At 55.4% G+C, this 14085-nt stretch overlaps 8 protein-coding genes across 8 annotated transcripts, besides 4 other annotated features; 3 read left to right on the top strand and 5 right to left on the bottom strand.

The window, feature by feature from the left end:
* Positions 1-109: 109 nt before the first annotated feature.
* EKO05_0000627 (uncharacterized protein) lies at positions 110-1087 on the top strand (the record flags this gene model as incomplete). Its single annotated transcript, XM_038936777.1, has 2 exons — positions 110-810; positions 862-1087. The coding sequence occupies 2 exons, from the start codon at positions 110-112 to the stop codon at positions 1085-1087; spliced, it is 927 nt and encodes a 308-aa protein (XP_038803167.1).
* A 585-nt stretch (positions 1088-1672) lies between these two features.
* On the bottom strand, positions 1673-3019 carry EKO05_0000626 (uncharacterized protein; the record flags this gene model as incomplete). The annotated part of the gene is made up of 1 exon (XM_038944746.1): positions 1673-3019. One exon carries the CDS (start codon positions 3017-3019, stop codon positions 1673-1675), a length of 1347 nt encoding a protein of 448 aa, XP_038803166.1.
* Positions 1998-2024: a tandem repeat.
* Positions 2034-2102: a tandem repeat.
* Positions 2297-2328: a tandem repeat.
* An 832-nt stretch (positions 3020-3851) lies between the features above and the next one.
* On the bottom strand, positions 3852-5661 carry EKO05_0000625 (NADH:ubiquinone reductase (H(+)-translocating); the record flags this gene model as incomplete). The annotated part of the gene is made up of 3 exons (XM_038936738.2): positions 3852-3894; positions 3944-5393; positions 5448-5661. The coding sequence occupies 3 exons, from the start codon at positions 5659-5661 to the stop codon at positions 3852-3854; spliced, it is 1707 nt and encodes a 568-aa protein (XP_038803165.2).
* Positions 5662-6137: 476 nt separating this feature from the next.
* EKO05_0000624 (Arginase) lies at positions 6138-7164 on the bottom strand (the record flags this gene model as incomplete). Its single annotated transcript, XM_038936436.1, has 2 exons — positions 6138-7025; positions 7078-7164. The coding sequence occupies 2 exons, from the start codon at positions 7162-7164 to the stop codon at positions 6138-6140; spliced, it is 975 nt and encodes a 324-aa protein (XP_038803164.1).
* Positions 6395-6442: a tandem repeat.
* Positions 7165-8124: 960 nt separating the features above from the next.
* Positions 8125-8481, top strand: EKO05_0000623 (uncharacterized protein; the record flags this gene model as incomplete). Its single annotated transcript, XM_038944745.1, has 1 exon — positions 8125-8481. The coding sequence occupies one exon, from the start codon at positions 8125-8127 to the stop codon at positions 8479-8481; it is 357 nt and encodes a 118-aa protein (XP_038803163.1).
* A 108-nt stretch (positions 8482-8589) lies between these two features.
* On the bottom strand, positions 8590-9296 carry EKO05_0000622 (uncharacterized protein; the record flags this gene model as incomplete). Its single annotated transcript, XM_038937056.1, has 2 exons — positions 8590-8624; positions 8675-9296. The coding sequence occupies 2 exons, from the start codon at positions 9294-9296 to the stop codon at positions 8590-8592; spliced, it is 657 nt and encodes a 218-aa protein (XP_038803162.1).
* Positions 9297-10752: 1456 nt separating this feature from the next.
* EKO05_0000621 (uncharacterized protein) lies at positions 10753-12370 on the bottom strand (the record flags this gene model as incomplete). Its single annotated transcript, XM_038936719.1, has 2 exons — positions 10753-10972; positions 11031-12370. The coding sequence occupies 2 exons, from the start codon at positions 12368-12370 to the stop codon at positions 10753-10755; spliced, it is 1560 nt and encodes a 519-aa protein (XP_038803161.1).
* Positions 12371-12902: 532 nt separating this feature from the next.
* Positions 12903-13735, top strand: EKO05_0000620 (Ubiquinone biosynthesis protein coq9, mitochondrial; the record flags this gene model as incomplete). The annotated part of the gene is made up of 2 exons (XM_038936450.2): positions 12903-13337; positions 13403-13735. The coding sequence occupies 2 exons, from the start codon at positions 12903-12905 to the stop codon at positions 13733-13735; spliced, it is 768 nt and encodes a 255-aa protein (XP_038803160.2).
* Between the last annotated feature and the right edge of the window lie 350 nt (positions 13736-14085).

Genomic DNA, 14085 nt, shown 5'->3' with positions numbered 1-14085 from the left:
TAATTCGACCTCGACTTCATCTTACAGGATCGACTACCTCCGACGATACGTCCATTCCGTTGCAGGTTAATCATTGTTAATTCACTTCCCTCGCTACAACACAGCCACCATGCGCTCAACAACTCTCTCCGCCTTGGCAGGCTTCGCAGCCCTCGCTCCCTTCACAGCCGCCCAATCCACCTCATCGAAGCGCGGTCTTTGCCACGTCCCGTCTCAGAAATACCCCGGTGATGACTCCATTTGGATCAGCGGTGGCAGCGATTTGACGTGGTACTACAACTATCAAGCCGAGCCGTCCGACGCGTACAAGAATAAGAACATCCAATTCGTGCCCATGCTCTGGGGCGCCAAAGACAGCGACACCGGCACACCCTTCTACGACAGCGTCAAAAGTCAGATCGACGGTGGTGCAAACATCAGCTATGTCTTGGGCTTCAACGAACCAGACGGTACCCACACCACCGGCGGCTCAGCACTGCCTGTCGACCTGGCCGCCGCTCGCTGGATAGCTGAAATCGAGCCGCTCAAGAAGCTGGGCATCAAGCTTGGTGCGCCGGCCGTCACGGGCGGAGCGAGCGGCTGGGCGTGGTTGCAGAACTGGTTCACCGCGTGCAATGGCAGCTGTACTCCCGACTTCATACCTGTGCACTGGTATGGCAACTTCGACGGCATGGCGAGCCACATCGGAAACGTCATGGCGACCTACCCTAACATGACAGTCTGGGTGACCGAGTACGCGCTCCCGAACCAGGATCTCAAGACGACGCAGGACTTCTACAACACGAGCAAGAACTCCATGGATTCATGGGGGTATGTACATCAGTGTTCACGTCACTGAAGAACTCCATTGACGATCAGCAGTAACATTACCCATTACTCGTACTTTGGCGCTTTCCGCAGCGACGTCTCCAATGTCGGTCCCAACGCTGCTATGCTCGACCAGAAGGGCAAGCTGACAGACATCGGATCGTGGTACATGGGCGGCGTCGCCACGAACAACATCCCCAAGGGCGCTGGTGGGCGCATTCAAACAATCGGTCTGCCTGTTGCCTCTGTCCTGGCTCTCTTCTGGGCCTGCATGCTTTGAAATGGCCCATTGAATTTGGTACGCAGGATCACCACTGCAGTGTCGATCGTTTCTGTCTAGCTAGCGTTCGACTCGTACTGCGTCGACCATCGGACGGGACTTGTACTTCGATGCCACAGATTCTAATGTTCGTCGGTTCGCGGCCGTCCTATTGCTTCTGTAATCTCCGCGGGGGTTTTCCACAAACTATCGGTTTCCGGCTGTAGCGTCCCTCGCTTTGCATCTTCGCCTTATAGTCGACGCGTTCTGACGTTGACGTTGATGAGGCACGACATAAATGCAGACAGATCTAAAGCAGACAGTACGAAAATTTTGTCATGCTCAGAGAGCAGTGTTTCTAACGACGTAGACTAAGATGACATTATTGGACGGCGTTCAGGTGGCGGTATTTCCCATAGAGATTCGAAATCAATTTATCAAGAAGCACCGATCAATACGCACCGATCAAGAAGCACCGATCACTTCGCACCAAACAATCCCAGCACGTGTATTCATCCCCCCTGAACAGCGCCAACAACCATGGGAAGAGGTTAGAAGAAAACTACAAACCCCCCACGATAACCTCCTCCAACGCTCCCTCGTCGCTCATCCCACATTCACAACCCTCTCAGTCCACCTCCCCACCCTCTCCAGCGCCGAACCCTCATCGACCACCACCTCGCTCTCGAACCGCGGCTCCCGAGTCACGACCCGCACCGGCGCGCCAGCCCCGCAGTCCTTAGCCCGCCGCTGCCAATCTGCCACAGGCGGAAACACAGTCTGGCGGGGCGACGCCGTCCTGCCGCTGGAGAAGCGGGCTCTGCTTCTCTGGATGGTGGTGGAGGGTTTGGCCGCCGTCGGTGATGGGGAAGGAGGAGCTGTGGACCTTGTCGAGGGAGCAAGTGATGTGTTTGTTGGGGATGGGGTACATGTGTACGTGTACGTGTACGTGTACGTGGGCGTGGGCGTGGATGTGTATGTGTATGTGGACGTGGACGTGGATGTGTATGTGGACGTGGACGTGGATGTGGATGTGTATGCTGGGTCTGGCAAGACGAGGAGCGACGGATCAATACAAGATCCGTGGGGCTCCGGTATGGGCGCCGTGGTGTCGATGGCACACATCTCGATATCCACGGCCTCGTCGGCAGTGGAAATGCACACAGGCGATGAGGGCGTGAGGCCGCTTCTCTTCCGCTGCTTGAAGCTGATTCGTAGTAAGCGGCCCAGTGCGCCTGCGTCTGCGTCTGCGTCTGCGTCTGTGCCTGTGCCTGTGCGGTGTTCTGCGTTCGACGCGTTGTCTTCGGCTGCGAAACAGTCGGCCAGCGTTGGCATGTCGGTCATGGGCGCTGAACACGCCCATGTTTCGCTGCTGGGGGCTGAGGCGGGGAATTCGACGCGTGTCGGTGTTGGCGTGTGGATGCCTGCTTGCTTGCCCCAGCGGCATTGGGAGGGGAAGTCGCAGTTCCTCCAGCAATTCTTCTCTTTTTCATCGCCGGTGTCGAGGATGAGCGGTTGGATGGGCCTGCCAACGGAGCGTCTTGCGGGCTGGCTTCGTCGCCATCTTCCCCAGTCTTTCCAGCCGAGATAGTCGAATTCGCTGCTGCATGCTCGGCGTCGCCTCACCTGCTTCCTGGATCCGTCTTTGCGCCAGCTCTTCGCGGTTGTCGTCCCCGCGCAGAAGTGGTGGCCGTCGTCTAGACATCGCCGTGTGGCGCCGAGTGGATATGCGCGCGTGCAGGCGTGGCATGTCCACACCCACTGCAGTGGCGAGTTTGGAGCCGGTGGTTGAGTCGAGATGGCTGTAGTATTGATTCCGGTAGCATGGCCGTGTTTTTTAGGTCTGGGTACTGGTGTGAGAGGGCTGCGAGGAGAGAACGGCGAGGGTGGAATGGAGAGATGTGAGGATCTGAAGGAGGCGGGATGAATGGCGAGGTTCTTGTGGTGTGGCATGTTGCTTCCTACACTTGTTGATACAAAAAGATCGGGTTGAGCTTGAGATTTGAGGCTGGGTACGTTGGGTATACTACGCAACGTACTCTGTCTTTGAATGACGGGCTGCTGCGAGGAAAAACTAGCACAGTCCTGCTTTACCAGTGTTCTGTATTACGAGTAAATGCAGCAAAACGACTATCAATAAATATGGCTTTCCAGAATTGACCTTGGTGTATGTTCCATGACGGCGAGATCGTGGTTAGGTGTTCTCGGGACGACGCTCTTTGTCCTCGATTCGGCAAGGCTGGGACAAAGGTCTGTAGAGGCGTAATTATTGTCCACTCACCACCAAAATAATCTTTGCATTGAAAGAATCACTTTGTTCGGTTTATGTGTCGAGATTGCTAGAGTTCCACGTTAGTGTACGGAGAGTGTCTTCTTTCTTTGTATCGGTGGCGTTCGAGTGTAGGAGACTTCTTCATCCCAGCCCTTCTTGATCGTTCCGTGTGCAGTTGGATCTGCTAGAGAGGCCATCAGCCAGGTTTCGCTTTAAAGAGTGTCCCAGACTAGAGGGCAGTGCTACCCGGTCCCACATGACTGCACAAGGAGTATTGCAAAATTACAAGGCTTTGACTAGGTGATCGAGTCTAGCTAAAATGCGTACCGGCTGAATGCGAGTCCAGCTAAAATGCAAGTCCAGCTAAAATGCGAGTCCAGCTAAAATGCAAGTCTAGCTAAAATGTAAGTCTAGCTAAAATGCGAGTCTATGTCTGGGCTTTTCGAGCAGTACAATTACAAACAAACGTCTTACACTATGAAACATTGCACAAAGCGTCTAGCTTCGATCGGCTCAAAAACGACTGATGTCGCGGCCAAACAGCCAATTGACAGCCCTGCTGTAGTCAGTACATGACGAAACACCCTCGTTGATAGAAGACTTACCAGTATACCGGTACCAGAATCTTGTTCCTCCAGCTGACTGTTCTGGTCAAGTAGGCGCCGCGCCAGATGGCCCACGCGATGTAGCCTTGTAGTCTGCCCCACTTGCCTCCTTGGAAAAGTGCATCCCAATTGCCAATGTAGGCCAGTGTGCCCAGATCCTTGAACTTGAAGCCGGCCTTGTCCAGATCCTGCTTGTTGAGTCTTTTGGCCAGCCAGAGACCCTTCTGCGAAGCAACCTGCGCCGTCGCAGGGTAGCTTGTCCCTTCGATGATACCGCAGTCTCCTAGGACGTATACGTCGTCGACGACTGCTACCACGTGCTTGTCGTTCTTGCCCTGTGGAACGACCTTGAGACGGAGGCGGTCGTCGGTAAGGATAGATCCAGATCGTTCGTCCTTCTTGACCTTCCATGCAATATCCTTGGCGAAGCTGGGGTCACCGGCTGACTCGACGAGTCGGAGGTTATCAGGGACTGCGCGGACGTTGCTGAGGGCATGGTGCACGAAGGGGTTCTGCATTAGTCCGGTACTCCAGACACACATACCCACACCAATCTCACCTTCCTCTTTGATCTTCAGTGTGAACATTCTGTGATCCTTCTCCGAGCTCAAATTGTTTCGTTCGAACGGAGAACCCAGGCTCAGCTCCTCGACGTGATGTTTGGTCTTGATGTCGATACCTTCGCGCTTGAACTTGTCCATGGCGTAGCCTGCCAGCTTCTCATCGAACATGGGCAAGACCTTCGCTGCGACGTCATAGACGGTAATCTTGTGGTATTTGATCAACTCCGGGTAGATCTTGGCCAGATCCTCGTTGATGAGATCGTGCAACTCGGCACTGAACTCGATTCCTGTTGGCCCGCCTCCGACCACTGCGAAGTTCAGTAGCTGCTTCTTCATTTCGTCGGGAGTAGTTGGCAGTGCTGCTGCTTCGAAACATGCCAGCAGTCGGTTCCTGATCTTACGTGCATCACCAACGTCTTTCAGGAAAAAGGCATGCTCTTTGACACCCGGCGTTCCAAAAGTCTGGCTATAGCAGCCGACCGTGACGATAAGCTTGTCGTATGTTAGATCAAAAGTCCTGCCTTTCTCAACATCTGACTTTTTTTCCAAGGCCCGCTGCTCTTGCGTCTCCCCCGCATGGCGATCTTGAGTCAGTGCTAGTCCCTGCGTCGGGTCGTCTACTGCCTGCTCAACGGTGAGCGTCTTGTTTTTAAAATCCACGTCATCGCCCCATCCTTGGACGAATTCAACCTTGGTGCGCCGGCTCCTGACCGGCTCGAGTGCTGTCCGAAATTCGAGAGTCCCGACTGCTGTCGAGGCGAGCAATGGAGTGAATGCGAAGTAGGACCTTGGCGACACTACTACTGTCTGGTATTTTTTGTTGTCGAGCTGTCTCGCAACTGTGAACCCGGCCCAGCCGCTCCCCAAGATTACTACTCTTTCTCGGTCTGTGGAAAGAACGTTAGATCAGCTCACTGACCAAAGAAGGTGGAAACACCTACTGTCCCGTCCAGTATCTAGTTGTTGGATGGTGATGCTCCGCTGCTGCCGTGAGAGATGTGCATTTGCCAGAGCACCGAGTTGAGGACGAGGTGCTGCATGTGAAAGCTGTCTCGTGGTAACGACTGGAAACGTTGTGCATCCTGCGTGTCGAACAATGAGCTGCCGAATGCTCGAAGGCAGTTGGCGCATGCGCGATAGTTGATTTGACGGCATTGTGATCGTCAACGCTGAGCTGGGCTGAGCTGCAGGAAGGATGCAATTGGTCACAGTTCGAACGTCAGGCCGAAGTTGCAGTGCTGAAATCGCGAGCTGTTCAGTGATAAAGCCTTCTTCCAGATATCACATTTTGTTCACCCTGATCGGGTGCAAGCGGAAGTGACAATGACGCATGTCGGCGTCCTCGGACGGCGCCCGGCGGTGATGGCGCCTCGGCATCAGCAAGGGTAACTCCTGACTATGCACGCGACTGTGGAGAGCGGGCTTTCTACTTTGATACACGATGCTATCGAGCTACTAGTAACATCTTGAGTGGATCTAGAGTGCAGTGATTGATTGAGTAATGCACACATTGCTTCATATTCGTCTAAAGCTCGTGAAAGCTACCACCCGAACATATGGTATATCTAGAATTCAATCGTATGAGAGGCCAGTCTCCCATTGCAGCGAACATCACAAGGCAACCCGCCGCTCTACAAAAGGGTATCTCCAAGGGCGCAACGAACGATGGAGTTGCCGGCACGGATTGTATCATTCGCGCCTACCTCGTCAAGGCTGGGGTTGACCTCGACGAGATCGAGCGCAATCAATGAACCAGTCTCTGCGACGCACTCTGCGATAAAGTCACCCTCGCGCAGCGTCAAGCCACCACGAACAGCTGTGCCGGTGCTGGGCGCCCACATGGGGTCGAGCGCATCGATGTCGAACGACAGGTGGATGGGTGTGTCGCTGCCAATCCAGGCCAGGGCCATGTCCATGACCTTGCCAATGCCGTGCCTGTCAACATCGTGCATCGAGAAAGCCTTAATGCCGTGTTCCCTCAGGATCTTCTTCTCGCCGCGGTCGATGTCACGGAGGCCGATGTAGACAAGCTTCTTGGTGCTGAGCATGTGGTGTGCTTTCAGCCATCCGAACACATCTTCGCGTGTCTCTGTAGCAAGACCAGTGAGGAAAGCAACGGGCATGCCGTGGATGTTGCCGCTATCCGACGTCTCAGGGGTGTTGATGTCGGCGTGAGCGTCGACCCAGATGACTGCAATCTCTCGCCCCAGCCTCTCCCGCATAGCGCGTGCTGTGCCAGATACAGTTCCCATGGCGATGGAATGATCGCCGCCGAGTGTGAGGACGAGCTTGCCAGTCTTTGCGTAGTTGTATACTTGCTCGCTGACTTCCTTGGTGACTGCGCTGACAAACTTGGGTCGCTTCATGCCGCGGTAGTCCGGGTCTTCTGCCGGCAGCAACTCTGCGTAGTTGTGCACTTGTCCATCGAAAGTGACCTTGAGGTCCAAATCTTCTTCGAGCTCCTTGATCAGACCAGCTTCAATAAGGGCCATGGGCGCCGCGTCGACACCTGCTTTTGGCTAAATCCGATATTAGACGCCGAGGTGCTAGAATTCGTCTTGAGAGTCTTACCTGGCCACCACTGAAACCGACTGCAACCACACCGACATCTTGGCGGGAGGGCAGAAACTTGGGTTGTATGGTTGGCGCGGCGGACATGATGGACTGCACCACTGTCAGATACGCCGTCACGTGCTAGCGAGCCAGGAAGGGATGAAACCGCTTGCGACGACTGAGCAAAGGAACGCAGCGCCGCAGAGCAGCCGGAACGACAGTGTTGCCGGGCAGCCATGGACTCAGTAACTTACAGGTTGTGTAGGAGGAGTACAGGTGCTACGACAGCGCAGATAGATCACAGTGTATGCAGACAGGCTGAAAGCGGACGAATGCTGAGTTGACGTGCAGAGAGCAGAGAGACGAAGACAGAAAATTGGATAGATAGTCAGGAGAAGGCCAGCTGGCGGTATTTATCGTCGTCGGCCAGGCCGCGCTTCTTACGTTATTGCCTTCACCGATTTTTCTCATCTCTCGACTGCAACTGCTTTTAGAGTCGCAGTATCGTGTATTTTATCACTTAAGGGAAGAAGAGGACGCGCTTTTATCTGGGAACCCCCACTAGGCATAGCCAAGGTCCGGCGCCATGTCGCAAAGGGCAGTCGCTGAGAGAGCGCGCGGACTCACTGATGAAGGCCTTGCATCGCGAAGCTCATGTTGATGAACATTGACAGAACTCTGCTGCAGCGTCTTGGAGTTTGCATGTAGATGTTGGTGTTCTCCCGCAACAATAGGCTGTTCCTTCCTCTGCCCACTCGGAGCCACTTCTGCGTGATTGGCTCGCCGACGGCCATTTGCGGTCAAACCTGCTATCGCTGCCCGGCTAGCCCAATCGCTTTGCATCGGTCTCTGAGCTGTTCAGCCGCGATGGTGTCCAACACGAAACCACGAGACCCCGTTCACCGGCTTGTGACGATCCGTGTAGGTGATGTAGGCGGATGTAAGCTTCCAGGTGGGTGCGAAGCGCACGAGACTTGTCGTCTCCATGCTGATGCGCGTCTTCAGTGAACCACAGACCCTAGTGACTGAGGACCTCCTTGCGCTGCCTGCAGAGAGAGCTTGATCATGCCAGCCATTCGATTCGTCGCCAGCAAGCAAGTCAAATGCCGACTTGCAACAGGAACCATCCAACTCCTATGCCACGTCAAGCCAGGCGCCAGTGCGAACCGTGAAGGTATCACCGCGGTGACGGACGAGATCATCGATGTCTGCGTTGCAGCCCAAGCAAGAGAAGGAGAGGCAAACACAGCTGTCAGAACAGTGATGGCGAAGACGCTGAAAGTACCAAAGTCAGATGTCGAGATTGCAAAGGGTACGAAGAGCCGTGAGAAGACGGTTGCAATTCAAGTGGGACCAAACGTCACACCGACTGAGGAGATTGAACGCATAAGAGCTCTGCTATCGAGCAGTGTAGCTCAGTGATTATTCGAGTATGTACGTCTAAAGTACACCAGCATCCACCATTATTCCGTGCCGTCAATTACATTAATCATTAGAGTACTCGGTTTTAGCCTGAAAATGCCAGGACGTCTAGTACTGCCACGCCCCGGGCTGCTCAGACGCAGCTATTCAGACGTTAGTGACAAGACAGGCAGATGGGCTGGTGGGAACTTACAGGTAAGAGCGCTGAAGCCAAGGCACTCAGAGCTGGCCTCGAATCCGTCAACCTGGCCGTAGACCTGGTATCCGCTGCCGGTACCGCCAACGGGGCAAGCAACGAAGCCTGTTTCAAAGTTGAGCGTGCCCAAGTTGTTACTGCCGGGCGCAGTCTTGCTGAACTGGTCGATCACAGAGCCTTCGGGGATGTAGGCGGAGTGAGGAACAGTGTAGCTCAGAGCGCCGTCCTTGGCAACGTAGACCTGCTGGCCGCCAGGGACCACAACACCAAGGGAGAGGGTGCCATCGCCGCCGGCGAAGATGGTGTCGTTGCCGGGAGGGCAGCCGGAGCCGATGTTCTCAGGGCAGTAGCTGGAGGGAGGGCCGGCGCCGAGGTAGAATTTTCCACCGCGAGCAGTCAGAGACAGGAGGTGGACGGGAGACGCGCTGCGCGAGGAGATGACGGCGAAGTAGCCGGGACCGGGCGCTGGGGTAGCACTGGGTGCAGGAGGAGCAGAGTATGCGGGAGGGGTAGGAGCAGAAGCAGTAGCAGAATATGCGGGGGGAGCAGGAGCATAGCACTCTCCAGCGAGAGCACCAGCGACCAGACCAGCGAAAGCGAAAGCGAAAGCGTACTTCATTGTGATGGATGGATTGGTTGTAGCGACCGCGAAAGGATGCAATGGAGCAGTTGATAGTAGGTTGGATGTAGACTACCCAAAGCGAGGCTGCCACGCATCTTTATACAATTCTCAAAGAGAGGGGATATCGCAGCACTCGCCCTGCATGCTGCATCTCCCAACGTCCCTCTGTCCCACCGAGCGATATCCGGGGCCACAGCATCATCGACCGCGCGCGCCATACCGAACCCGCGCAGCCTACACTATTAGCAAGGGCGGCAACTGCGGAGTGTTGCATTCTCTCGTTCCACACGCTGCTAAATCACAAACACGATATGCTGATCGCCTCGTGTTCGCAGTGGCGCACCGTCGCCGGATTGGCTGTCGTGTGGTAGGCGGCATGCTCGGAAGCTTGTTAGCGCTAAGCGAGGCGCATCATCTGTATGCTTTACGAGGTTTTCGATAGTCCCCCGCTCGTCGTCCGACCTTGCAATGCGGATAGTCGGGGTGATACGGTAGGTGCTTGCACTCGCACTTGACACGCTGATGTCACGGCCTCGTATAACCCATCTCCCTCGTATGTGTTCTGCCCAACTCAATCGAAGTCGAGCGAGTGCACAAGCTAGAGCACCTAGCCGTGCAGCTTATGAGTTATGAGTGACGACGTTAAGAAAGTGCCCCCCGTGCATGATGCATCCCCCGCCCTCTGGTGGCGCCTTAGCCGTGGTCCTAGCCCCTCTTGGGTAGGCCGCGGTCTTTTCGGTTCGTTTCCCCAGCTCAGTTTGTCGTCCCAAAAATAGCACGCTTATATCTCCGCTCTCCTCTCCGCTCTTGCGCTGTTGATCTTGGACGGCTGCAGCCACTCAGAAAATCATACTGTTGCTGCGCATGGCCTGCCCGACGTCGCTCGTGCGAGCCGTGGTACGGTGAGGGTCGTTCGCCGCAAATAGCGAATGGTACTCAACTGCAACGGTGTAGTAGTGGCGATGGCGGCGGAGACTGCGTCTGTGCTGAGGATCTTCAGATAGCTCTGCTTTTCAAAATAGGCGAGGTTGCGTTTTCTTCTGCGGATTTTGGACTACTACGACTGTAACGAATACAAGTCCATTCGATGCCGGTTGAGGGTCGAATTTGTGGTGTCGAGTTCGTCACCAATCACTGCAGAGGACCCTTTATCCAAGCTCTGTTCTTTTTGAATATCGAGAGGAGCTCTGCGTGGCTTGGCAAGAATAGTGTAAGCCTATATATAGGGGCTTGAAGACTACAGATCTCCTCAACAAATAAATGCTCATGCTTGAAAACCGCAAAAGACCTCGCAGCATCATCACCTCCGTCTAAAACAGTGCGATGCCCAACCTGGGAGAAACAGGGACCAAAGCAAGCGTAGGAGATTATGCATGCTAACCCAACAACGCTAAGCAAACCCATGGTATCCAGTCCTCCAACGTCCCACGCAAAGAAACAGAGAAAGGGACCGCTACATCCACAAACACAGCTTGCCAGACGCAGTCCCCGCTGCTACCCAGTCGAGCGAAGGGTGGAATTTGGCCACTGAGGGCACCGCCGTGATGCCATCGCCGCCCAGCTGTGCCAATTGCTGGCCCTTGCCCGTGTAGATGTCGACGAAGCGGTTCATGTTGCCGATACAAAAGCGTTGCACGCCGTCGCGGGGAAACTGCTGCCATTGGGCACGGAGTCTGCATTGCTATTAGTACCGGTTTCTTGATTTTACTCAGCAGCAGCAGAAAGACGTACATGGTAACCCACCGCCCAGTCTGGTTGTTATGTGGCACAATCACGCTGGGCTTCATCTCCGCCTCGGTCAGCGTGTGACCTGCTTTCCACGCTGCACAGTTGCCGAAATCGTAGATCTTGACTGTGTCGTCGTACGATGCGGTTGCGACCTGACCTGCGGAGTTCCACGCTGCGTGGGATACGGATAGGTGGTTCTCGTGCTCGCCCACCAGCGCGGGGCCTCGCTCGTCGCCCTTGCCGGTAATCTTGCGCAGGTCCCAGAGCTTCAGCGTGCGGTCGAGCGATGCGGTGGCGACGAGGTGCGGTTGTTGGGGATGCAGGCTGAAGCCGCCGATTTTCTTGTCGGAGAGCTGGAAAATTTGTGCGTCCATGACTTCGGTGCGCATGTCGTACATGCCGAAGCGGCCGTCGAGGGTGGAGAAGTACAGCATGTTTGCGTCGTCTTTTGAGATTTCGAGACCGGACAGCGGCTGGTCTTCGTTGGGGTCTTGAGGGCCGTAGACTTCGACTGCCACGCCCTTTGCGAGGTCGAGCTTCCGTACGGACGAGTCGTACGAGGCAGAGTAGAGGGCGTTGGAATCATGCGGGCTGAACTGGAAGGTGTGGATTGTGCGTGTGTGCGGTTTGAGCGTGGTGATAGTCGGTCCCTCTGTGTCGGCATCTTCATCGTCCTCCACCTTGACTTCTGCGGCCTTTTGCGAGGCGTCACATATACCGAGATTGCCCAGTTTGTCGCCAGCAAACACGAGGGGCTTCTCCTCGGTCGGATGCAGGCCCATGGCGTAGATTCGCTCAGGCGTGATCTTGATCTCGTTTGGCTCAAAGTCTTCCCAGAGCTGCAGCCCGCTCATCCGCTCTCTCAGCTCCTTCACATCCTTGTCTGTAGTCTCGTTCGCGTCGTCGAAGTCGAAGGTGCGTTCGTACGGGTTTGCAGGTCCAACGATGCGCAAGAAGCTCCCGCTCTGATCCCAAGTCTTGCCGACAACGGTGATGTCGCCGAAGTTGAAAGCACCGCTGACGCGCTGTCGCTTTGCGCGGTCGGCCTCTTTGATAGCGACGAACTCTTCCTCTGCCTTGCGCTTCGCTTTTTCGCTGTCGGCCTCGATGCCCTTGAGACGCGAGGATGTGCGTCGGGGGCCTACATCCTCCACCTTGACCTTTCTCGCTGCTGATGCTTTTTTCGTCTTCGGTTTTGCAGATGTTGCGGCTTTCGATGTAGGCCCCAAACCGGCTTGCGCCGCCTCCATCTCGAGGTTATGCAGCAGCGCCTGCGTTTTCGCTATGTTCTCCTGCCTCTTGCGCTCATAGTCGCTGACCTCTGCCTTCTTCGGGCGCACCATTTTGGGGGGTGAATTGTCAACAATGGGCGGTTCGTCACAGTTGCAGTCGCAAAGGTTGAGAGCTTCAACGTGTAGCAGCGCTGCAAATTGAAGTAATGCGGTGGTGAAGCAAAGTGATGTATATAGAATTGAAGCGTCAGCAATGGAGAAAATGAATTAGTCAAGGAGCCTTAGGCTGCAGTCAGTGCACCAGAGGGCGAAAATAAATGGCTTCAGAATCGAAGCCGAGGCGGAAGTGGTGGCGTCACGCGTCAAAACGCGCCCACGCGTCGGTCACGTGGAGAACATTGCTCGACCGTGTGGGCCATTGCAGTAGATCCATCCCCAGCACCGGCCGAACCCTGCACTCGAACGCCTCAGAGGCACGGAAGTGGCGTTGTTTGTATTTCCACAACAATCCGCACCATGGGTCTTGTCATCTTGATGTGTCCTGTCATCTTGATGTGTCCCCATTCCGATCTTGGCATTGATGCTCGGAACTGGCGTCACTACTTCACACCGGCCCTCACTCCCAACATCCACAATCACCACCATGTCTGCAACACGGCTACCTAGCACTCTCCTCGGCACACTGCGGGCCAGCGCCTCGCGCACTTCCGGCCCTATCCTGCGCCAACGCTGCACATACCACTCGTACGACTACGCGCAACCGCCGCTCTTTGCGCCCGCCGAAAGCAAGATCCTCTCCTCGGCATACGCCCATGTCCCACACCACGGCTTCACAATCGACGCGCTGAAGCTCGGCGCCCGCGACGCAGGGTACCTCGACGCATCGACGAATCTGTTTCCGCGCGGGGTGTTCGACCTGATCAACTACCACCTCGTGACGCAGCGCCTCGCACTGCGGGATAGCGTGCAGTTCGCCAAGGAGAAAGATGGGAGGAAGCTCGGCGTAGGCTCGAAAGTGCGCGCCCTGACACTCGCACGGCTGCGCGCGAACGAACCAGTGCTGCACCGGTGGCAGGAGGTACGTGACCCACGCAATCGACATGTAAAATCCGTCAGCATGGGTGCTGACTACATCCACACCAGGCCCTCGCCATAATGGCCCAACCAACCTACGTTCCCCCCTCGTTGTACGAGCTAGCGGCACTCGCAGACGAAATCTGGTTCCTAGCCGGCGACGGCAGCGTCGACATGAGCTGGTACACGAAGCGCGCGACGCTATCAGCCATCTACTCCGCCACCGAGGTCTTCATGACGCAGGACACGTCCAAGGGGTTCGCAGAGACGGAGCAGTTTCTTGACGGGCGGCTGCGCGATCTGCAGACGGTGGGTGGGCTTGTGGGGAAGCTGGGTGAGTGGGTGAATTACACGGGGCACAGCACTGTCAATGTGTTGCGGAGCAAGGGAGTTGGGATATGAGGGGTGGGTGTGTTGCGTTGTACAACAAGATAGCGGACGGCGTGCGTGAACATGTCGAGGGCGTCGGTGTGTATAGATGGGCTGATTGTAGCTGTATAACATATCCACCACTCGCACAACAATTTCCACACGCCCGAGCAAACAGCAAGAACAACGTGTACATTCCATCGTAACCACAGCGCCACGTAGCTCCGATCCCTCTCCTCCTTTGTTTTCCTTGCAAGCTACTCACTACACACAGTATTACAGAGATACCTTGCGTTACGTACAAATTAGTAGGTATTAGCACGGAGTAAGAGGGTAATCAATGTTTAGACAGGATGAGTAAGTTAAATATATTGAATGATATA

Source organism: Ascochyta rabiei, chromosome 1, assembly GCF_004011695.2.
Source record: "Ascochyta rabiei chromosome 1, complete sequence".
NCBI classification, from domain to species: domain Eukaryota; kingdom Fungi; phylum Ascomycota; class Dothideomycetes; order Pleosporales; family Didymellaceae; genus Ascochyta; species Ascochyta rabiei.
This window is presented reverse-complemented; position numbering and strand designations above follow the sequence as displayed.